This window comes from Sminthopsis crassicaudata, chromosome 3, assembly GCF_048593235.1.
Source record: "Sminthopsis crassicaudata isolate SCR6 chromosome 3, ASM4859323v1, whole genome shotgun sequence".
NCBI lineage: Eukaryota > Metazoa > Chordata > Mammalia > Dasyuromorphia > Dasyuridae > Sminthopsis > Sminthopsis crassicaudata.
The window spans coordinates 538,190,681-538,216,751 of record NC_133619.1 but is presented as its reverse complement, the minus strand read 5'-3'; the positions used below and the strand labels follow the sequence as shown (position 1 = coordinate 538,216,751).

The 26,071-nt window shown below is 32.8% G+C and overlaps 1 protein-coding gene across 1 annotated transcript in view; it reads left to right on the top strand.

The window, feature by feature from the left end:
* The window catches only part of ARHGAP42 (Rho GTPase activating protein 42), a 369,352-nt gene that overhangs the window by 122,131 nt on the left and 221,150 nt on the right, over positions 1–26,071 (top strand). Inside the window, exon 3 of the mRNA XM_074304443.1 lies at positions 416–477. Within this exon, the coding sequence (XP_074160544.1) occupies positions 416–477 (62 nt within the window). The remainder of the gene's footprint in view (positions 1–415; positions 478–26,071) is intronic.

Here is a 26,071-nt window from a genome sequence, read left to right as displayed (position 1 = left end):
GAAGATATAATCTTATTAATCATTTTCAGAAGTTGGGGTTAGATTGCCAGTGGAGAGAGTATGCCTTTATTATTTGGCATATTCTATATTCAGTCAACTTATAGTAACTTTATGCTTCTTTGAGTTTTTTACATTTTATTATATAAGGATTTAGAAAAAGTCTGTGTATAACATTTGTATATATACATGTATACTATACATAATATATATATTTCACATATATAGTATATATAAGTATATATATACTATATGTAGATGTGTGTGTGTGTGTGTGTGTGTGTGTGTGTGTGTGTGTATGTATATGTTCTGCCATGATAACATTTGAAATTTATATGAAAATGTTTTTTGGAATAAGACTTTTGTGTATTTTGTTTCTAATATGAGAAAACTAATGAATTCTTTTGTTTCTTTTTAGCTCAGTCATTAAAAGAATTTGCCCGATTACTTATTGCAGTAGAAGAAGAGAGGAGAAGACTGGTATGTATTATTTTCTGCCATTTTAAAATGTAACTATTTGTACAGACTCAGAAATGATGACTTGCATCTTATTTCCCCCCAATTTATTTGGTCAATGAAACTGTGGTTTGGCACAGTTTCCAAAACACCAACATATCCACATTTCAAGCTCTCACAGTATAAGAATTTCAGAAATAGGAACTTAATAAATACTGGTTGACTGACTGAAATAAAACAGCATCAAAGAGTAATTGTAATTACTAATATATGCAGACACATTTCGGTAGCATCCATTTTTTAAAAGAATGAAAAGGTAAATATATTATGTCAGTATTATTGTTATCCAATATTTTTTCATCTTAATTTTTTCACTGTTTAAAGTTGTCTTTATTTATGTAGCTGTAGTAATTGCATTCATTATTCTTTTGGTTTTGCTTTGTTCATTTTGCATTACTTTGTATAAGTTTTACCATGCTGTTTTCAGTCCTTTTTAGTGATTGCAACTTCTGCCATTAGTAGGATTACAGGAATAGTATATATTAGAATTTTTCTTACCTATTCCTCAGTTGTTTCCAACATTCTGCTGTTTATAAATAATGCTGCTATGATTTTTGTTTTTGCATAATTAGGTCTTCCACCTTATTTTTCATATACATACACACAATCATGTTAAACATTTCTATATTAGTCATGTTGTAAAAGAACAATCAGAACAAAAGGGAAAAACCTCAAGAAAGAAAGAAAAAAAAAAGGAAAATAAAAACAGTATACTTCAATCTGCATTCAGTCTCCATGGTTTTATGTCTGGATGTGGATGGCATTTTCCATCTATTTACTCCATCTACAAGTCTGTTGGAATTGTCTTGCATCACTGTATTGTTGAGAAGAGCTAAGTCTGCCATAGTTTATTATCACACAATGTTGTTATTGTATACAGTGTTCTCCTGGTTCTACTCAGTTCACTCAACATCAGTTCACGTGTGTCTTTCCATGTTGTTCTGAAATCTGTCTGCTTATCATTTCTTATAGGACAAAAATATTCCATTATATTAATATACCACAACTTATATGAATATATGGATTCCCCAATTGATCATATCCCCTTAATTTCCAATTCCTTGCCACCACAAAAAGAGCTCTTAAAAAGATTTTTGTATATATGGGTCTTTTTCACTTCTTTATGACCTCTTTGGGATACAATAGATCTTTTTGTTTGTAAGCTCCTTGTGGTTTATTGATTTTTATTCTCTGGATACAGGGAAGTAACATTTATTAGATCAGAATTTAACTAACTAAAGTAAAGTAGAAAGGAATTTTAAAGATGAATTGCTCTATCTCTAAGTCTTTTGACAGTTTGAAAAATGCCAATTTCATTGGTGTAGACACTCATTCCACTCCATGGTTTCATTCTATTTTTGCTGGCATCTAGAAATCACATTATATATTGTTATATTAAATATTTTTGGAGATCTATTCCTCTGTTACTTTCCTAAAAGATAACTCTCTTACATTGGAAAAAAAAATGAAATCTTTTGAAACCTTGGATACTAAATAGAATGTGAAGGAAAATCTGAAAATGGAATAGAAGTAGAGGATTAGCATTATAAATGGCATGAGCCTGAAGGGAAATGCTTTTATGGAACTTTGAAAGATATAAGGAAATGTACTTTAATTGGAACTATCCCTTAGTGAAGTGCTTATTTTCTGTTGTTTCATTTAAATTGATTGTGTGTTTTTGTGTTGTTAAATTACACACACACACACACACATACACACCCACACACACCCCTAAAACCTAGTCACTGTTAAGCCAAAAAAAAAAATCTGAATTATTTTTTATTTCAAGCCTAGGCTTGATTTACTAAGTTGTTATGAACAGATATACCAAATATTATTTCTACCTGTATAATATCTTATATCCTTTCTCTCCATTCACATAGATACTACCACAGAATAGAGCTAATACAAAACAGAACAGAACTCATTTTTCAAATCTAAAACCCCTTGTCTCTTCAAAATTTCCCTATTACTTTTAAGTATACTATCATCTCTTGTTACTCAGGCTTACAGCTCCAATGTTATCCATTATACCTTGCCCACACTCATCCCAAACAGCTAATGCATTTCTAGGTCTTGCTATTTCTACCTTCACAATATCTCTCCTATGTGCTTCCATCTCTCTACTCACACAGGTGCCATCTTGCTATCAGATCCCAGTTGTTCCTCACTGTGGTTTATCCTCTCATTTATCATCAAAGTGAGCTTCCTTAAGTGGAAGTCTTATGATGTCACACTTCTTTCTGCTTCATCCCATTCATTAAATACCAGTGGTTCTTGCTTCTGTTACATTCCCAGAGCTGTAGAAGTGGTTTGGAATATCATGGGAATTGTAAAAGGAGTTAAAAAGCGTGGTTGGGGCACTGTAATTGAATCTGATAGAATATAAATCTTCTAAGTTCTTAGAAGATAAGTGCTCATTAAATGATTGTTGATTGAATATAATATGAGTCCTTTTCCCTTTTTTATAATCTCTTGGGGATACAGACTTGGGAGAGATACCGTTAGATCAAAGTTTATGCACAGTTTGATAGCACTTCAGGGATAGTTCAATATTGGTCTTCAGAATTAATTCCCAATTCCACCAGCAATGTCCCAATTTTCCCACATTCTCTCTAACATTTATTATTATCTTTTCCTATCATTTTAACCAATCTGAGAGGTGTGTAGTGGTACCTCAGAGTTGTCTTAATTTGTATTTCTATGATCAATAGTGATTTAGAGCATTTTTTCATATGACTAGAAAGAACTTTTATTTCTTTATCTGACTATTATGTGACAATGTATGTGATTTTATTTAATCTGCTAAATCAATTTAGTACCTAACCATATTTATAGTTAGTTCAAGTAGGAGAGGTCAAGAGTCTTAGCTGCCATATTGAATTGGGACAAGATAATATAATCCCTTTAAGTGATCCTATGTAGAAATTCAATCTAGTTAACTTGTTAGAATGAGGCAGTTATCATGTTATGGTCAAATTGAGCCACTCAGTAGAGGTGGTACTTCACTAACTCAAAACTAACAGATTGCAGGGGCAACACAGAGCCATAACTCTTCTGTTTTATCTGCCTCCTCCATATCTGGGTTTTTGACCCAGCTTAATTTGTGTTAAACTCTGGAGACATCTTAGACTTTTTCTTCGCAAATTAATTACTGTTCTTGGTCAACTCAAAATTATCTTTGCTTATTTTTCTTTGTTTGATCTTCCTGGGTAGATCAAGCTTAACATTCTAATCATGTTTGAAATCTGCATTGTACCCAAAATTAACAATGAATCTGGTCTCAACCTTTCCCTCTACTGCCTCCTCCACTCCCTACCTCCTAAATGGTAGCCTGAATATTGTCATGAAATTAGACACATTGCTTTATTACATTCAATTTCTGAAATGACTCCAATTTCTCTTATCCAGCTAACTTCTTCCATTGCTAGTTCCCTTGGGATATGAAACCAAATTTAGTTAATTGCTTTAGATACTGAAAAAGATAAGGTAGGGAGAGAGGTAGGCAGAAATCCACCTTTAACACAAGTACCTTCTACTTGGAAGAATATTTTAAAGTGTTACAGAACAAATGAAATAATTTGATAACTTTAGAAATTTTATGAACAGTAATAACCTATTTCTAATAACTTTTTTTTAAAAAGTTGGGAAGACTTATTATGGGCTAGGGAATTATCTCAAACTGACCTTCACACACTTAGGGATTTGGAGAATACCAAAAGCATTTTATTAAGCATTTTTTCTATCATTTTGAAACTGGTGTATATTTCAAGGGAAATTTAATCCATATGCTACTGATTCATTTACACTCGATTTATCAAATTACAGGTTTGTGAGAGCAATTTAATCCTTAAGCAAGTCTAATGAACCTTTTTTTTTTTTTTTTTTTTTTTTTTTTTTGGTAAATATTTTTAAGCCTTATTTTCTTTTAACTTAATGCCACATTCTAGCCAGTTCTAAATGAACCTTGAACCTGGAAATGATTAAGTTTGATTTAAACTAAGAATCTGTAATTTCAAATAGAATTTGCAATAGTTGGTGATTTTATATTCTTTTCTAATAACAGTTTTTTCCTTTATTGATTTAAATTTTGTAACAATTTTTCAGAATGTAATTATTGATTTATTAGATTATTAAATAATATTGAGATTTAAGTTAGATATTGTTTTCTATAGAGTTCAGTAAATTTAGAAATCATTCAATTATTTTCATTGTCTTAGATAAAGAAAAAAAGATAAACAAAAACTCAATGAGCATACGAATTCTGATGTCTTTGGTTGTAAATTTAACTTCTGTTGGAAAAAAATGTTAGGTGTGTGCTAACATACCAACATTCTTATCCAGTGAATTCTTTATGCCATCTGAATTGTCCAAAACTGAAAATTCCTTTAAGAAAGATTGGGGGGAGGGAGGGTGAAAAAGAAAGGAAGGAGGGAATCAATTGTAGTCTAGACTGAACAGGAAAAATAGGATTTTGAAATAGTTTGTTGTGTGTTTCTAGACTATTTGGACTTTGGTAGGATTTGTTTTCCCAAGTACTTTAGAATTTAGTCAGAATGATAATTTTTATATTTATAGAATTATGGAATGTCAGAGTTGGAAGCGAATTGAGAGTCTAATTGAAAGTCCATCCAATTTAACTGATACCTTGTTTTAGCTATCATAGTCCCTTTTATAGTGAGCTTCAATAAGTAGTCATTCAACCATTGCTTGACTATCTCTGTTCAGGGGCAGGATCCTTGAACATAATATACTTCCTTGTATCACCCAATTCCCCAGCTTCTGGGCAAATTCTCAGTTTTAGAAAATTTTTCTTAATTTTTACCTACTTCTTTTCCTATTAAAATTCTACTTACCAGTTCTCAAATGGTATAATCCTAAAGCTCTTTACCATGCTGGTCAAATATTCCTTTTAACCCTCTTTAGTTCATTATCCAAATTGAACTCAATATTCTTTATGTAGTCTGACCAGAGCAGGATGTAACATCACCCTCATAGTACTTAACAGTGTGTTTCTCTTAATGTAGCCTAAAATTGCATTAATCTTTTTCTCCTAAGTAAGCATATCTTCCCCATCTAACACTTAACAAATTGATTTTTAGAACCTCCAAAATTGCTGAGGCCTTACAAATTTTTGATGATATAGAATTCCAATCCTGATATTCTAGAGGTGATGAAATAGATATGGCATTCCATTATGTTATCTTAAAAGAATGTAGGCTTCTTGAGAACAAGAAAGTTGTTTTCCTAAATCACTTTCACTTCATAGTGTCCAAAAGAGTAAACTGCAAGTCATACACATTCTCTGATTATTTTAGTTAGTTATATAAGTCTATAATGGGCTTACTTCAGTAAGAAAAACAAAATGTTATTATATATCAAGAACTCATTTGTTTAACAAAATTATTTACTAATTTTCCCCTCTCTTCATATGTTTCCCTTCACAGAACCATCTCTTGTAACAATTTTTTAATGAAAGGAAAGGAGAGGAAGAGAAAAATAATTAGCAAAATCAATCACTGCACTTAAAAAAAAAGTCTTTATATGCAATGCTCTATACTGTGGATTATCCACCTTGATAAAGGATTTGAGAAGAGATGTCTTTTATATTAATTCTTGTTAATTTTTATTTTGGTCTTCAAAAGTATTGCCTACAGTCACATCTATGCCAAAGAAGTATTAATTTGGGATAGCATTAATTCTTTACCAAAAAAAAAAAGATTCTTTTTCTTTTGCAAGCTGCAGGGTCTCTATTTTCGAAACAAGTAATTTAAGGGCTTTGGGAGGTAGTTTTCTTCTTCCCATTTACAGTGTTTCTAATTTTTTTATGTATTGTTTACTTGGCTCTGCTTATTTCACTTTACATCTGTTTGTGAACTTTACATCTGATTGTGGTCATCATATTCATTGCTTCTTATAGGGCAGTAATGTTTTTTGCATTCATATAGCAACATTTGTTTAGCTGTTCCCTAAACAAGGGGCAACTACTTTGTTTTCAGTCCTTGGCTACTATGAAAAAGTACTACTACAAATATGTTTTATGTATTAGAATACGAAGGGCAGATCATGTTGATTATATGAAATTCAAAACCATTTGGACAAACAAAATTAATGCATGTAGCATTAAAAAAAAGCAAGTAGTCAACAAGGGAAAATTTTATTTAATTTCTTGCATAAAGGTTGGTATTCAAGATAAATAGACAACTAATATGTATATAGATGCATATAGGCAGATGGTGTATATATACATGTGTGTATATATACCTATATATACATGTGTGTATATATGCATACCTACCTATATACATATATATGTATATATACACACATGCATACACATATGCCATTCTTCAATGGATCAGTAGTCATAGGATATAAACAAAGTTCTCAAAAACAGAACCATATTTTTTGATTTGACTTTATTGTTTCATTATTTCAAGGATCCATAAGATTTTTGGATTCATTGGGGGAATATGGATACTCCCTCTATTGAAGCAAAATTCCAGTTTTTCCTTTCTTTTAGGAGGTAGTCTCTATGAATGATTAGGTAGGGTTTTTTTTTTTTGGGGGGGGAGCTGTTGAGTGGAAAACCTTGTTATCAGGCTTTTAAAACTTATCTTCAATGGCAAATATATACAAGGTATTTCTTGGCCCATACTTGAAGCTTTTGTAACTTTTTAGAAATTGCCAGGGCTTATATTCTATTAGGAAAAAAAATCCTTAGAAATAAAGGTTCATGGAATGATAGATTTAGAAGTAGAAGGATTTTGGAGATTATCTATGATGTGTGTGCTGTTGAAGAAAAAAACTGAAAAAGCTTAAAATTAATTGCCCAGGGTCATACAGATAATAAATAGAACCTGGTACCTTCGTAAGATGATGATATGATAGATGATGATGATATGATATCTTAGTTGAAATTTAAATGACATTTAATGAAAGATAATATAGAATATGGTATTATAAAATGTTTTATTAATTATTATTTTAAAATAGCCTTTTATTTTCAAAATACATGCAAAGAGAGTTTTCAGCATTCATCATTGTAAAACCTTGTATTCCAAAATTTTTTCTCTCTTCCTTTCCCCCACTCTCCATTTCTACATAGCAGGTAAACTTGTACAATTCTTCTAAACTTATTTCCACATTTATCATGTTGCACAAGAAAAATCAGATAATAAAGAAAAAAAGTGAGAAAGAAAAAAAATTAAGCAAACAACAACAAAACAGGTGAATGTACTGTGTTCCACACTCAGTCCCCGCAGTCTTCTTCTTGGGTGTAGAAGGCTCTCTCCATCCCAAGTCTATTGAAATTGCCTTGAATTACCTCATTGCTGAACAGAGCCAAGTCCATCCCAATTGATCATCATATAATCTTGCTGTTACTGTGTACAAAGTTTTCTTGGTTCTCTTCATTTCACTTAGCATCAGTTCATGTAAGTCTCTCCAGATCTTTCTGAAAATATCCTGGTGATCGTTTTTTATAGAACAATAATATAGAATATGGCATTTGTAAAAGACATTTAAAAATAAAGGTAATAGTCTTAAAATAATCTACTGGTATTCTTTATTCCAAGTAATCATTTCCCAGAACCTTTTGCATTATTTCTTTTATTATGTAACTTTGTCTTGAAGACCTAGTTGTATGTATTTTTCTTCTCATAAAATGTTGGCATGTCAGAGAGACAAGCAGAGAATAGAGAAGTCTCTTTGAGTCTTCTAGATTCTAAGATAAAGATGTGAAGAGAGAACAACTTTATACACAAACTAATATCAGTGGAGCTGGGATTTACTCTTCATTTAGGCTGTAAGTAGGGACCAATTTTAAAATTTGATGGTCTTTGAGGAAATAATTTAATTTATCGGTGCGCTTTAGGGTACTATAATAACTATGCAATCAAAAACTGTATAAGGAACATTAATGAAAATTAACAATTCCTCTTATGTTTGTTAAATTCCATAGGTGATACTTGGTATAGAATAGGTCTAGAGTTTGTAGTGATTATTCTATTCTTTCTTTGAGGGGCACTGTCTTAATTAATTTGCTGCATATCAACATCTATACCTCTAAAGTAATATTGTTACACTGTAATATGGAAGGATTTATATGAATTGATACAAATTGAACAGAACCAGCAGGATAACTTTTATAATGATTACAACATTGTAAACAAAACTATAAAAAATTTAAGAACTATGATGACACAGTGACATCACAACTACAGAAGATTGATGAAGAAGAGTTACTACTTTCTCCCTTTAAAGAGAGATATGGAATGAGATGTGCATTTTCTGTATTGCCCAAGGTGTGCATTTATTTTGCTATATATTATTTGTTATAAGAAAGGCCTTTTTTTCGGTGGGGTGGAAAGAAAAGTTAGTCAGGCAATGTAATTATGCAAGAAAGAAAAAAAGAAAGGAAGAAAGAAAGAAAAGAGCAACAGAGAATCAGTCTTAAAAAATGAAACATAGGAGAGCAGTAATAAGTTTAGAAGAGACTTCAAGAACCAAAGATCCTGGATTCATATTCCACTTTTGGTGCTTACATTATTCTTAACTTTTGTAAATCACACTTTACTTTTCTGAATCACAGAGATGCAGGGTTCCTAAGTTAAATCTAAATATTCAAATAAATGAACTATCCAAGCCATGTGGAGAGTCACAATTTCTTATATGATCCTGTTTTTTTCTATTATTAGAGCTGTTCTTGTTTCTTGATATTTGTCAAGTTCATTAATAATAAAGAAAAAAACTTTAAAATGTATATATTTGGGGTATAGGAGAAATAAAAGAAGATATGAATGAACTAAATAACATAATTTTGATACTTATTAGCAGAGCTAGACAAAAGGGCAGGTGGAAGTAAAAGTACAGATAATTAGAACATGTCTCTCATGTGATAATATGTTCTACTAATTTGCCTTCCTAGAGGTATTATGGTGTCTGTGTCCCTGAGGGGGTGATGTATGTTATGAGTGTATGTGTATTTCTGGCCTGATGATATTAGTTACTTGCTCTTTGTCTAAGAGCCTCTCCCCTGCCCTAAGGGCTTTCCAGTGCTAATCAGTTAGCCAGGACCCTGACATCATGGAAAATTTAGAATTGATTCTTGTTAAAATTGATCCACATGTTGGGAAAATGGATACATTCCTATTCAAGCACAGGGTTTCCTCTTGTAACTGATATCATCCTTATGGAATTTGTACTATAACTTTAGGCTAGATTGCTAGATTTAAATGTGTGCTTTGTAGACTGACAAATCACCAAGAACGTTCCCAATTTGGAGTTTGGAAAGATCATAGGAACAGAGATTTAGAACTGAAGGAGACCTTAGAGATAATCTAGTGCTATCTCTTCTCATGCAGATAAAGTAGCTGAGCCCCAGAGAGGCTGTGATTTGCCTAAGATCTCACAATTGTACGTGACTTGATTCCAAATCCAGAACCCCTTTCATTCAGTATCTGTCTCCAGAGAGGTTTTAGACACTTAATTGCAATATTTATTATGTGACCTCAGAGACCTCTTAGCCTCTTTCAGCTTCTCTTTCTTCATGTTTCAAATGGGAATAATAATACTTGCCCCACTTTTCACAGTGTTACTGTGAGAAAAAACACTTTTTAGACTTTAAAGTACAGGTATCCCACAACTCTTAGTGCTGTTTTGAGCTTTAATAGACTAAAACTACATTTCCTTTTGGGAACCCTATGTAAATTGTGTTTTTTAAAATTATTATAACTTTTTATTGACAGAACATATGCCTGAGTAATTTTTTACAACATTATCTCTTGTACTCCTCCCTCCACTCCCTCCCCTAGATTGTAGGCAGTTTTATACATGTTAAATATGTTACAGTATATCTTAGATACAATATATGTGTACAGAACCGCACAGTTCTCTTGTTGCACAAGAAGAATTGGATTCAGAAGGTAAAAATAACCTGGGAAGAAAAACAAAAATACAAGTAGTCCACATTCATTTCCCAGTGTTCCTTCTCTGAGTGTAGCTGATTCTGTCTATCATTGATCAATTGGAACTGAATTAGATCTTCTCTTTGTCGAAGATATCCACTTCCATCAGAATACATCCTCATACAGTATCATTGTTGAAGTGTATTCAAATAAATATTTCACTCAGTATCAGTTCATGTAAGTCTCGTCAAGCCTCTCTGTATTCATCCTGCTGGTCATTTTTTACAGAACAATAATATTCCATAATATTCATCCACAATTTACCCAAACATTCTCCAGTTGATGGGCATCCATTCATTTTCCAGATCCTAGCCATTCCAACAAGAATTGCCACATTTTTGCATGTACAGATCTCTTTCCCTTCTTTAGTATCTCTTTGGGATATAAGCCCAGTAGTAACACTGCTGGATCAAAGGGTATGCACAGTTTGATAACTTTTTCGGCAAAATTCTAGATTGCTCTCCAAAATGGTTGGATTCATTCACAATGCATCAGTGTCCCAGTTTTCCTACATCGCCTCCAACATTTGTCATTATTTTTTCCTGTCATCTTAGCCAATCTGACACAGGTGTGTGGTGGTATCTAAGAATTGTCTTAATTTGCATTTCTCTGGTAATAATGATTTGGAACACCTTTTCATATGAGTAGAAATAGTTTTAATTTCATCCTCTGAAAATTGTCTGTTCATATCCTTTGATCATTTATCAATTGGAGAATGGCTTGATTTCTTATAGAGTCAACTCTTTATATATATATTTGGAAATGAGGCCTTTATCAGAACGTTTAATTGTAAAAATGTTTCCCCAGTTTGTTACTTCCCTTCTAATCTTGTTTGCATTAGTTTTGTTTGTACAAAATCTTTTTAATTTGATGTAATCAAAATTTTCTATTTTGTGATCAATAATGATCTCTAGTTCTTCTTTGGTCATACATTCCTTCCTCCTCCATAAGTCTGAGAGGTAAACTATTCAATGTTCTTTTAATTTATTTATAATCTCCTTCATTATGCCTAAATCATGGACCCATTTTGATCTTATCTTTGTGTACAGTTTTAAGTGTGGGTCCATGCCTAATTTCTGCCATACTAGTTTCCAGTTTTCCCAGCAGTTTTTGTCAAATAGTGAATTCTTATCCCAAAAGTTGGGATCTTTGGGTTGTAAATTGTTAATTGTTCTTCCTCTGCCCCTACTCTTTAAACTTTTTCTTCTTGGATTTGACTCTGCCTATTATTTAAAAAGTTAAAAAAAAGTTAAGACAAAATGCCTGGAATAAAGTCATATTGTTCTAATATTCTCTACCCTGGGATGAACCAATGGACATTAGGTTTTGGCACAATGAAGAATGCACACTGACTTTGGAGGCAGAAAATTTGGGTTCAAATCCCATCTCTGATAACTAATTGTGTGACCTTGAGCAATTTATTTAACTTCTCTTGCCCTCAGTTTCCTCATATGTAAAATGGAGGCAATAGACTAAACAACTTATCTTAGAGTTCTAGCTATGCTCTTATTATCCTGTAAGGTCTGTGATTCTCTCCATTTTTTGTCCTTCTATACTATTTGTATAGCTTGGTGGTGCTTTGGATAAAGTTTTGGATTTGCAGTCAGGAAGACTCATCTTCCTGAGTTTCAAATCTGACCTCAGACTAGCTATGAGAACCTGGGCAAGTAACTTAACCCTTTTTGCCTTAGTTTCTTCTCTGTAAAATGGTTTGGAGAAGGAAAACACTCCAGTATCTTTGCTAAGCAAATCCCACGAAGAGTTGGACAACAAAGAGTTCTTGTATTTCTAGAAAGATTGCTTTTTTTTAAAATCCCTACTTAGCCCTTTTAGCTCTCCACTTTTCCCATCTATCCTTGTTTCACAGGCCAAGTCTAGAGTTTTATAATTGCACAGAAGATTGAAATCTAATTATTATTATTATTTTGCAAAAGTTTGCTCAAAGGAATATTTTAGTCATCACAGTGTAGGCTAATACTTTTTGTTAGTAAGCAGAAACACTAAATTCCTCTGAAGTAACTTTTCTACATTTCACCATTTAAAAAAAAAAAGGAAAGAAAGAAATACTATCCATGTTTCATTGTTTTGCTTTGCTATTAACTTTGTGCTATGTTTAAATAGGACATCAGGGAAAGTAAAGATATATAAAAACATTGACTGCTAGTGCCTTTAAACTTCTAAATATTAGATCAGAGATGGTGCTATGTTGGGATGTTATTAGTGAATAGACCTAAGTTTCTGCTTCAACACAAAACTATGCCACAAACCAGCAGAATATTAAAATTTTTTACCATAAATCATACTGCCCACAGCAACTTTGGGTCATCAGAAGAGTTATGGGAGGAGAGGAGATAGTGGGAGAGGCAAGACATAATGAAAAAGAAGATTTATTTTTTGTTTATAGGTTTTTAAAAAGTAAAGACCTTTTGATAGTAAAAAATTGACAAACTTGTAAAAATTTCTCCTGGGCTGAAGGGTAAGCAGTAGTGCAGTAAAGGGCAGAGAAAACAATATACCACATTGTTTCAGATGACCAGGAAATAACAGCAATTGATGTATCACTCTGATGTGCAGGGGGAGGTGGGGGGAAACACCTGAGTAACTCTCATTTTTACTTGATAAGACTAGATTATTTTTGATGTAGAAGAGATATAATATATAACTTATAGAAAAATCATATGTTAAACAGGAAAAAAGAATCCCCATTAAAATTATTTTCAGATAATTGCATTTTACTTAGCACCTAAATTTAAAGAAGATTCACTTGGTTTGCTAAAATAATATAACGACAGTATAAAAACAATCATAAGTTTTCTTGATGGCTTTGCCTATAATTATATTTTGGACATATGCAATGTATTCTTCAGTGTTTCTTGGACAAGTTGTCTTGTGTTACTTCCAGGCTTGATTTCCATTTGAAATAATGGTCTTGTTATTTTCTAATGACCTTTTCCTGTGCCTTATCCTGGTGTGGCAATGGCTTTTGATTCTCATGGACTAAGCCAAGAGCATATAATCTCTGGCAGATCTTCCCAAATGGAAAGACTTTGAGAATGGGTCCAGTAATGGGATGAGTATCTAACAGTTGAGGACCAGTTCAGCTGAGTTTTGAGATTCTGAACCCTAGGTTGTCCTCAAAAGAATTGTTTTTCTGGCATAGTAACCCTCATAGGTCACCTACTAAGTTATAGTATTGCAAAGTATACACAATGATTATAAATCATAGATTGTTGAAATACTGGAATGATTTTTAAAAATAGTAATATAATTTTATACTGATATTTATATCTCATTTATAAAGTTTGTAGTGCAATTCCCTCATATTACCTTATTTGTGTTTCAAAATAACCTTGTTAAATAGGTGCTATCCAAGATGAATTGACTTGCACAGGGGCATACACTTAATAAATGTCTCAGCATAAAAATGTCTTAGCACAAAATTCAGGAGATTTGTGACTCCCAAATCCAGTTCATAATCTAGTGTGTCATACTGGTGTTCTGTGGGTTAAATTTAATGCATATGTAATTGATCTTAGCCAAGATATTCATTTTTTTTTCTTTCAAGTGTCAGCTTAGTGAAGAGAAATCTATAGAGCTTGGCTTCAGCTATTTCTTGATTTTAATTACAGGAAATTGTGTTTTTCCTTGTAAACTGAGTTAGAGCATTTTTGCCAAATTATACAACATTTAAAAATGCAAATTGAAGTAAAGTTATCCTTAACTTTTTATTTTGCTTTGCAAGTAATGGAATAGTACAAAATGCATTGGAATGTTAATTTGTATATATATTTTGGTGAATTAATGTTTTAGAGAATACAAATCAACCTGTAATAATTTTGGCCTGGTCTTCTGTAGCAAAATGAGTTTCTCTATGCTCCCTTCCCCAAAATTTAATTTCTTACTCTCCTAGTTTTTAAATGTCACAGTTCTTTGTTTAAGAAAAATGCTATGGAAAACTGATACTAAATTTAAATTTTATTGCCCATAGCCCATTTAATGAGGTAAAGATTAATGAAATATTGATATATTGAAATATTTTTTGGTGAACTATCCTGTTGTGAAGGTTATAAGCTTCAAAATATATTACATTGGGAGAAGGCACTGAATAGTATTAAAAATAGAATAGAAAAGAGCATATGTGTTCAGCCTCCTATATTTGAGCACAGTAAACATTAAAAGAACAAATTATTTGGTTAGGACACATTATGCTTTCAGAGTGGTCAAAGGTACTAGGAACAGGCACAGAAGAGCCTTTTCATGAAGTTATTTTTGAGGGGGAGTGGTGGGGAAGGATTGGGAATAAGAGTTGGAGCGAGGCAAAGGTCTGGTAAAGGTTTGGCTTTGGTATTGAGGCTAAGTTGTTCATTTCAAAATGGACAGAGAGCACATTTTGCTGTCCTTGGGAACAGCTTTGTTTTACCCTGCTCTAGTCATCTAGTCAAGTCAACAAAATTTATTAAGCTTCTAATCGTGTGCTAGGCACTGTAATTCCATTCTGTCCAAGTGACTGCTAGATGTTACATTGAAAGATTTAAAGTCCTCATTTACCATTAGAGTTTTGTTTTGTTTTGGTATATGTGGAGAGGGGTGTGTGTGTGTGTGTGTGTGTGTGTGTGTGTGTGTGTGTGTGTGTGTTTTAATCAGTAGACTAGGAATAATAATAAAACCTATCTTTTAGAGCTGTTAAGAAAATCAATATGCATTCTATATTTAAAGAGGGTATAAGTAGTAAGGGAGATAAAGATTGTATACAAATAGTTCAGTTCAGTAGAATATAATTGCCTAAAATAGATTCAAGCAGGATTTTATGGCTAATTGGGAGGAGGGAAGAGATCATGAGAAGCTGCATGGTGATATTACTGCTGGTGGTAGTTGGATAAAGTGAAGCCTGAGTTAGGCCTTGAAAGAAAAAAAAAGGATTCAGTGTAAAGAAGGAGGAAAACAAGTCTTAAATGCCTGCCATGTTTCAAATACCTTGCTAAGTGCACTATAAAGATTATCTGATTTTTATTTTTATTTTAAGAATCCAAGGATAGGAAGTAGATAGTGTATCTTTCCCTGAGGAAAGGCTAATAAGCCTGGGCCAGGCATCTAAAACCTGCTGTAAAACAGCCACTTCTATCTGTACCAGCACAAAGCAATGATTACCTTACAGTACTGCCTATGCTTTCATTCTTTTTGGCTCACTGATAGAATTGGGCAATTGGAATACTCCTTGGTTGTCTCCCTTCATCTATCACTCAGTATCTCTTCCTTTGAAGTTCATAGTATTCATATCTGTTGTCCAATTAAAATCCTAATAATCTATAGATCCCTAAGACATTCCCCATCCTGCCTCAATGAGTTTGATAGGCAACTTAACATTTTTCTTTTCTCCCCAACTCCTGCTTTCATACTAGAAGACTTCTCAACACATTTATGGATTCTCCCTCAAATATTCTAACTACTCAGTTCCTCAATCTTTGTTCTGGAAGAGGACCATGATGTGTAGATGAATTGGATTTAAGTGAAGGAGGGCTGTGTAAGAGCCATCTGGGCATCTGGGTCCAATGGCAAGATATAGATCAAGAAGACTGGAGTTGTAAGGAAGGAAAGGCAAGGCAAGGAAATGACAAACTACTCCAGTATCTTTGCTGAAAAAACCCCAGATGGGTTTCTGGAGAATAAGACACCACTGAAATGAGTCAACAACAAGAAGAAAGAAGCTAACTTGTTCTAACACACACACATATAAGTATACTTATTATACATATATATATATATATATATATATATATATATATATACACACACATATATATACACATATATATACACATATATATGTATGTATGTATACATATATATGTACATACACACACAAATATATATATGTACATACACACAAATATATATATATATATATATGTACATACACACACAAATATATATATGTACATACACACAAATATATATATATATATGTACATACACACAAATATATATATAAAAATCCATCCAACTGGATCCATTCAAAATATAAACTTTTCTGATGTAACTATACTGGGACTTTTATGTTATTGGAACTTTTTTATAATTTCATTTGTCACTCCATTCAACTGACTTAAATATCTAGCTGTGATCTACTTTTTGTTCAACCACTTCTCAAAAGGAATCACAACTTATCTGTCAAGCTTTCTATTAAACTTGCCTATTCTTTCAGCTTTCCTGTTTGGCTTTTGGTTTTACCATTTCCCCTGGTCTCTGATAGGTTGCCACTCCCTTAATTCAGGCCCATTTCCTTTCTTCTAAACTGTCCTAATAGATGGGTTTCTCTGCCTTTATAGATTTAATCTGTATCTCCCCTTTTTACTTTATCTGTAGTTTAGCTCCCCAAATAATATTCTAAGTGAAAAAATCTGACTTATTAATAGTTTTTAACTTGTTTATAGGGTGAACTCCTTAACTTGTGATTTAAGGCATTTCAGCTATGACTCTAACCTGCTTACTCTCACATTATTAATTTTCAGTATTTTGTTCTTTAAAGTTTCCCCTCCCAACTCCACCCACAACCCTATACCTAGAGGGCACTTCCTTTGTTCTTTATCCAAAGCTTCCTATACACACCCAATAGGTTGGAAAAGGTGACAAAAAGAAAGAAAGAAAGAAAAAGAAAATAACTGGGATTCAGAAAAGAGTAACTGTACATATCCTTCTACCCAGCAATACTACTACTAGTCCTATGCCACAAAAAGAACAAAGAGGAAAAGGACCCATTTATACAAAATTATTTATAGTACTTTTTGTAGTAACACAATTAGAGCCAAATGTGCTCATCATTGGAGAATGCCTGAAAAAATAATGGTATGGGAGTGTAAAGGAATATTATTACTTGTTAAGAAATTATAAAAGATAGTTTCAGAAAAACATGAATAGACATATTGACTGACAATGAATGCTGTAAGCAGAAAAAGGAGAACAATTTATGCAATAGCAACAATATTGTAAATACAATAAAATTTTAAAAATAAAAGAACTCTAGGCTTTCAGAGGACCAATGATGAAGCAGTCTATGGATCATCTGTTAGAGAAGCTATGGATTCATGATAGAGAATGAGACATATTCTTTTCCTCATGAATAATATTCTCTCCTTTCAAAAAATGACAAGGGAAAAAAGTACCAGAAAAATCTTAAACAAATAGAATAGCTTTGAAAATTATATGTTGAATTTATTATATACTTGAAAAGTAAGCTCTACATAAGTTTCATAGTTTCATGCATAATTCTCTCCTATTCCATTCATGTATAGACATACTCATTTTATTTAGTTTTTATTGAATTCTGAATCAAAAGAAAATAAGACTGGCAAAGGGAGCCCTTTCTTTTTTACCCCCGAATTTGGATACATCCTCCTTCATGAAGCTTTCCTCCATATAAATAGTTGAAAATGTTTTTTTTTTCCTTTTCTTCTACCTAAAAATTTTTTTAATTTAAAATTTTATTTTCACTCAATTACACATAAAACAACTTTTAACACTTGTTTTTAAAACTTTGAGTTCTAGATCCTCACCTTTTACTCCTCTCCCTTTGGGAAGGCACATATGAAAAAATTACATTAAAGTTGCCTTGCAAAAGAAAACAGACCCTCCCATCACCAAAAAAAAAAAAAAAAAAAACCAAAAACCCCAAAAAACCCCACCATAAAACCTTCATGAAAAATAAGTTTAAAAAAGTATGCTTCGCTCTTCATTCAGACAAAATCAGTTGTTTCTCTGGAAATGGCTAGCATTTTTCATTATAAGTCCTTCCAAGTTGTCTTGGATCATTGTATTGCTGTTATTTATAGCTGATCATCTTACAATATTGCTGCTATTTTGTACACAGTACATTTCATTTTGCATGAGCTCATGGAAGTCTTTCCAGATTTTTCTGAGAGTGTCCTTTCCTATAGCATAATAGTATAACATCATAATTATATACCATAATTTATTCAGCTGTTCCCAAATGATGGATATCCCCTCAATTTCAAATTCTTTGCTTTGAGAAAATAGCTTCTATAAATATGTTTTTGTATGTATGTATGTAAATGTATATGTGTATATATATATATATGTATATGTATACACACACACATACACACACACACACACACACACACACACACACACATATATATATATATATATATATATATATATATATATATATATATATATATATATATATATATATATATATCACACATATACATATAGGTTCTTTTCCTTTAAAAAAAAATCTCTTTTGGAATACATGCCTCCTGTTGTTATTGTAAGGTCAAAGGGGTATGAATGATTTTGTAGCCTTTTGGACACAGTTTCTAATTGCTCCACAGAATGGTTAAATCAGTTCACAGTTCCACCAACAATACATTAATATCTCATTTTTTCCAATTCACTTCAACATTTGTCAGAAAAAGTTCTCTTATTATTTAGATTTTTCTTAAAGTACTTTTTTTTTGCATCTCATCTTGCCCAACATTATTTTTCATTGTTTCATATTTATTCCACATGTTGAATTCCCTCAGAAAACTGTATACTCTTTCAGAGAAGGAGCTATATATTTTTTCCATCCATAACAAATAGATACTTAAATATCTATTGAATTGAATAGGATATAGGCTTTACTCTATGTGCTAAGTATTCAAAGTGAAAAGATCAATCAGAAATCAGTCAATAGAATATGTATGTTGACTAAATGGAGACCAATTAGTAAATCTGAGTTATAGGTGTTAATAAGGGAAAAGGCCAAAGATTTAAAAATGAACAGAAAGGACAAGTGTTATATCTAGAGAAAGGACAGAGGACAGTTTCTTTTCTCATTATAAACTGAATTTGAGGAGTGAGCAGACAGTGCCAGATACCTATCTTCTAGTAAAGAACAAGTCTAGGAATATTCCAGCAGTGGAAGAATAAAGGTCTATTCTCTTGTGGATCAGAATTTTGAGAGAATACAAAACTCCAACAGACACATCCTATAAATCTGCTTAGTACAGAAAGGAAAGGTGATTGGGGGATGATGAGTAGAAAGCAATAGGCTGTCATTTTGGCTTTAAAGGACATATACTTCTATTGGGAATTTCAATATTGGACATATAATTACAAAAGTCAGTCAGAGAGAAGGCTCCAAGGTAATCCTTTTGTGACTTATCTTTTCTGTGCTATTATTCTACATAATATTTGCTATATGCATTGACCCACACCTAATCCTATACCAAGGTAAGGTCAAAATGGGTTTATGATTTAGACATAAAGAGTGATACTATAAGCAAAGTAGAAGAATTCTACCTCTCACATCTGTGGAAAAGAAGAATACATTATGGAATACAAAATGGATAATTTTGATTATATTAAGTAAAAAAGTTTTTTATGTAAACAAAACCATTGCAGACAAAATTACAAGGGAAACAGTAAACTAAGTATTTTTTTTTTTTACATGCAAGGGTTCTGATAAAGGCCCTATTTCTTAAATATATATTGAATTGACTCAAATTTATAAGAATACAAGCCATTTTCCGATTGATAAATGGTCAGTGGATAGGAACAGACAATTTTCAGATGAGGAAATTGAAACTATTTCTAGTCATGAAAAAATATTCTAAATTACTATAAATGCAAATTAAGACAACTCTGATGTACATCTTTCAGATTGGCTAGGGTGACATGAAAGGATAATGATGAATGTTAGAGAGGATATTGGAAAACTGGGACTAATACTAATACTATCTAACTGCACATACCCTTTGATCCAGCAGTGTCTCTACTAGGCCTGTATCTCAAAGAGATCATAAAAAAGGGAAAAGGATCTATATGTACAAAACATGTTTATATTAGCCCTTTTTGTAATGGGAAGGAACAGGAAACTGAGTGGATGCCCATCAATTATGGAATGGCTGAATAAGTTATGGTATATGAATGTTATGGAATATTATTGTTCTGTAAGAAATGACCAGCAGAATGATTTCAGAAAGGCCTGAATTCGGGGCAGCTAGGTGGCGCAGTGGATAGAGCACCAGCCTTGAATTCAGGAGGACCCGAGTTCAAATCTGATCTCAGACACTTGAAAACTTTCTTGCTGTGTGACCCTGGGCAAGTCACTTAACCCCAACTGCCTCAGCCAAAAAAAAAAAAAAAAAAAAAAAAGGCCTGAATTCAGAAATGAACTGATGCTAAGTGAAGTGAGCAGAACCAGGAGAACATTTTACACAGCAACAGCAAGATTATATGATGTTCAGTTTTGATGTTCTTTTCAACAATGTGGTGATTTAGGCCAGTTGTGATGAAGAAGAGCCCATCTATGTCCAGAGAAAAGACTGTGTGGACTGAGTATTGATTACAACATAGTATTTTCACTTTTTTGTTGTTGTTTGCTTCTATTTTGTTTTCTTTCTCACTTTTTCCCTTTTTGATCTGATTTTTCTTGTGCAGCATAATTGTGGAAATATGTATAGAAGAATTGCACATGTTTAACAAATCAGATTACTTGGGGAGGGAATGGGGGGAAAGGATGGAGAAAAATAATTTGCAACACAGCATTTTGAAAGGGTAAATGTTGAAAATTATCTATGCATATGTTTTGAAAATTAAAAAAAAAGCTTTAATTAAAAAAACTATTTGCCATATGAGTATGGTGATGTGGGGTATATGCTTTAAAAAGTGTAAATAAGAGAAGTAGCTTTATGTGATGGTCCAGTCTAGCTCCTCTGAAGGGCTCAGAATAAGTCCTTGTCAGGATAAGCAAAAGTCCTTATCCCACTTTGTGGACGCCAACATGTAACATGCTGTTGTCTCCAGAAGCTGCCGATCGCTCTCTGGGAGGAGATCTGCTGTGTCAACTCAAATCTCTCAGACAGATTCTTCTTCCTGTAGAGAGCCAACTTCCCTTCCTGCAGAGAGTAGCCTCAAGTCTCGTCCAGACAAAACTCCCTCTTTCCTCCAGAGCTGCCCTCTTTTATCCTCCCAGAGAATGGGCATGGGATAATGCAAGGGCTTTTGGGAAAAATTACTTCAACCAATGAACTTGCTCCTCCTAAGCATGCAAGTTCTTCCCCAGGAATTCACAAGTAAAATTCCCAGTAAAGGCCAGAACTGGAGAATTGTTAAGTACCCACTTAGCACTTAGTAAGAACCTAATATCTCATTATCTCATTAGCACTTAGTGAGAACCTAACAGCTTTAATTCAATAAACAGTCAGTAAACATTATGTTTTTAGGTACTGTACTAGATTCTGGATATACAAACATGTATAATAACACAGCTGGAGATGTGTAGAGTATATATGTGGGAGAAAAGAATATCAGCAAGGAATAAATGGTCAAAATGTGGCTTCCTGATTAAAAAGAAAAGATGACGAAACCTGGGAATAGGAATTTGGACATGATTACTAAGAGGTGAAAAAGGCACCTTCTTAGGATCATAGATTTAGATGGAGAAGGGCCTGTGGAAGTAGCCCTGGAGAACACTTAATCCAACAGAAGTTGCCCAAGATCAGAAAAAATAGTTGGTACTTAGGATCTCTAACTCCAAATCCATCTGATTCTATTACACCCATAAGACATAGAAAAGAGAAGAAGGAGAAAGGGTGGAGAAAGAGAGAGGGAGGAAGGGGTGGGAGAAGAGAGGAGAGAAAGAGAGAGAAGGAAGAAGGGAGGAAAGGAAAAAATGGGAGGGAGATATTGAATATCACAATTAACAAATGACATCAGATATAATTAATATGGATTGATCAACAAAGATCTTAATAGTCTACAACAATGATACAGATGATAATTGATAGTAATAAATATAAAGTCCACTGTTAGGGTTTGAAAGATAGCCTCACAAGCAAAAAATGAAGGAGCTAGAAAACAGTTTATAAGAAAAGAATCCAAGGGTTTTGGTGTTCTCTAAACTTAATATGAATCATCGGTCTGATATGGCAGCCAAAAAAAAAATCTGAGACAATCCTAGGTTTCATTAATGGAACCATAGTGTTTGGAATGAAGAAGATTATAAACTTGCTTTACTCTGCTCTGATTACGTTACATCTGGAACATTGACTTCACATTTATGCACTACCTTTTAGAAAGGGGATTGACAAATGGAATTCAGAAAGAGAAGTGACAAGGAAAATGAGGGAATTGGAGAGAAGACACTTGGAAATATTTAGATACTTGGGGAAAATGTGTGAGCAAAGTATTCAGGCATGATAGCTATCTTGTAGCATTTATAAGGTTGTGTTTGATGGGGGGAATTTTTAGCTTTTTTTTTTTTGGCCTGCAAGGGTAAACTTAAGAGGGATGAGTAAAAGCTTCAAAGAGGCCAGTTTTGCTTCAAGCCAAGGAAAACTTTTCAATACTATCTTAAAAGTTAGAAGGTACAGTAAGTTTCTCATCACAGAAAGAGGTCAAATAGAGGCTGAATCATTAGCCACTGACATTATGGTGTCAACCTTATATGAAGTTGGTATACATCACCTCCCTGATGTCATATTCCTCTCTGAGAATGAAGGACAAACAACAACAACAACATATAAGAGCTTCACTTTGAGATTTTAAATTTATGTTATTACTCCATTAATCCAGAACAAGAGTCATTGAATTGGAAAATCAGCCAAGAGACTGAAGTTCAGGTTCAATAAGATTAAGTTCAAAGGTGTGTGGAATATATAGTAGGAGTCGTAGAAGCACAAACTGTTGTGACAAGAAACTATCAGTTCTAAAATTGTTTTCTTGGAAGTGATATAGTTTTAGGTGATTATGAAGTCAAATTTGGGCAATCCATTTGGATGGTGAATGAAAAATCTAAGCCAGTTGTTAAAAAAAAAGTTTTGGTTTTTTAGGAATTTGGGAGAGTCTACTGGATGACTGAGATAAGAATCTGTATAGGGCAATAGAACTGAATGATGTGGATTTTAAAGGAGAAGCTGCTGAATAATGATGATGATGATGATGATGATGATGATGATGATGATGATGGAACAAGGGCTTGAAGTATTACTGAGGATCAAGAAGATCAAGATTCTTCAAGGGGGAAACTGAATTAAATTTTTATTGTTTATGTTTGATGCTACCCTTATATGAAGCATTTTTATTAATAACTACTTCTTCCTACTTGCACTCCACCTAGTACCTTGAATTTGTTTTTGTTTTTCTTTATTGATACCTGTTAAACAGAAAGTTTTCGTTTGGTTTGGTTTTGTAACTTCTTATATGTTTAATCCTCTAGGGGACAGAAAGAAATTTCAGATATGATCCCTAACTTAAGAAATTTCCTATTTGGTTGGATTCACAAAACAAGTACAAATGGAATGATTGGAAATATGTGTTAAACTGTGTGGAAATACTAGGAAAGTAATAATATTTCAAAACAGAGAGATTTTTGGAATTGCAAAAGGCTATTGAGAGACCAGAATTTGATGTGGCCTTCTAAGGTTGGAAAATAGCAAGGTATGGTGGAAAGGATACTATACTATGAATTGATATTTTAATGCCATCTTTGATAATGATTCATTGTAAAATCTTAGTTTAAAAAATGACAACCTCTCTAGGTGCTAGTGGTGACATATATAACAGAACAAGGAAAGGATCCCTGTAAGACTACAACTTTTTAAGGTAAGACAGGATAGAAAATAGGGAGAATAGAGATGAGATAGAAAAGAGAGATCCTGCTCTGGTGGTTGTGAAAATCATATAGTATAAAAAAGTGGGAAGTGAGCAAAGTATCTTTAAATGGTTTCTCAATGCCTTCTGTCTAGCTGTAGAAATGAAGCAGATTTTCCAGACTTGCAAGTTTATAAAGCTATGTTAAGCTGTTTGGGGGAGAAAAAAGAAATATGATTGTTGGCTCCTTGCATGGACTATCTAATAAATCATCCCATTGTTCAGAAAGCTGGGGGAACTGTTTGGTGGCAGCAAAATGTTATCTTCATAAGCTCAGGAAAGTGAATTGCAGAAATGACAGATAAATATTGATTTCAGAAACAGGAAATATTCCTCTTTTCTATCACCATTTCATCCTTCTGTACTTTTGCATCATACTAATTTCTTATTGGTTTTTCCCACCCCCAATTTAATTCCTTCCATTTGTAATGCCCTTAGGTGAAATTATATTCATTATAAAAACAAAAATAAAAAAACAAACCCCAACATTTTGAAGAATGTGCTTTTCTCTTTTCATTCTAATTTTATCATCGTTAAATAGTAGTACTTTAGTCAGTGGTGGATTGTAAACTGATCTAGAGCTAATTCCAGTAGGAATTATGTCTATATAGTTATTCTTTCCACCTGGATGTACTGACTTATAAGTAAAACATCTACTTTGAAGAGAGGTGCTTGTACGTATAAAGTAATTGCTTAATTAAAACACGACTAAGAACCTATTTATATAAGCTTTAACCATATTCCCTAACACTTATAGGATTTAATTTAGAAATCAAGGTAGGTAAGATGGAGTTTAATATGCATGGGAAATCATCATTATGTCCCAAGTTGTTGTTATTATCTGAAATGAGTTGTCCTGACAGTAGGGTTCAAATGAATTAAAATAACAGTAAAGCTGAAGAAAATAGTATTAAATAATGAAATTTTTTTCAGAAAGATAAATAAGAAAGAAAAAAACATAAAACAAATGAAACATGGGAGAATTCAGACCAGAAATATTAGGATCACAAGGTTGAGTGATGGAAGAATGCCACTCAAAGAAGGAATAATAGTTAGACCTCTGAGTATCTGTAGTTAATCAATTAATCTCCCAATATATGTTATACACCTATGTACTAGGCTAGGAACTGGGCATACAAATACAATAATGAAGTTCCTTCTCTCAAGGATTTTATGTTGTTGGGGGAAGCAACATGTGCACATATAAGTATAGTCTCCTTTTAGGCTGATTTCCCCACTTACTCCCATTCACAGGTTGATTGGGTTTCTGAGAGAATAATTATCCTGCGTTCTTATGTATTTTATTGGTCTGAACTCTTAAAATATATTGAACTCATATATTTGAAATGTGTACTTTAATCCATTGGAAGACAGCTCAATTCAAATATTTTTTTTATACTTTTAAATATTTTATTCATTTTAAACTTAAAATGAGAAAGGAAAAAAAAGAATATTTCCATGTACATAATAGAACATATAGGATTCAACATAAAAGAATACATTTCAATTTCAAACAGTTTTTAAAAAAAGCTTATATAATATATACATTCAGTTCAAAGATATTTACTGAAATGGCATAGTAAGAAAAGTAGCAACCAAATATTTTCCCCTTAAGCATGGATTGCATTCTCTCTAGAGTATAGCCAGCATCAGCAAAGAGACCAGCCATGGCAGAGGAAAAAAGCACATGCATAGAGGAACATTTGTGACCAAGGAAAAGGACTTTTGAAAATACAATTCTACTAATGAGCTAAGGAAAGGCTAGGACCCATGCTTTGCCTGGAAAGGTGATTCCTTATGGTAAAAAGAAGGCAGAACAGAACTAGTTAGCTCATTTTCCTTGATTGGAAGACTAGTTACCTTATATGGATTAGAGTGCTGAACATTTTCAGACCCTCAGTAGTTAGATGATCCTGGACAAGTAGCTTAAT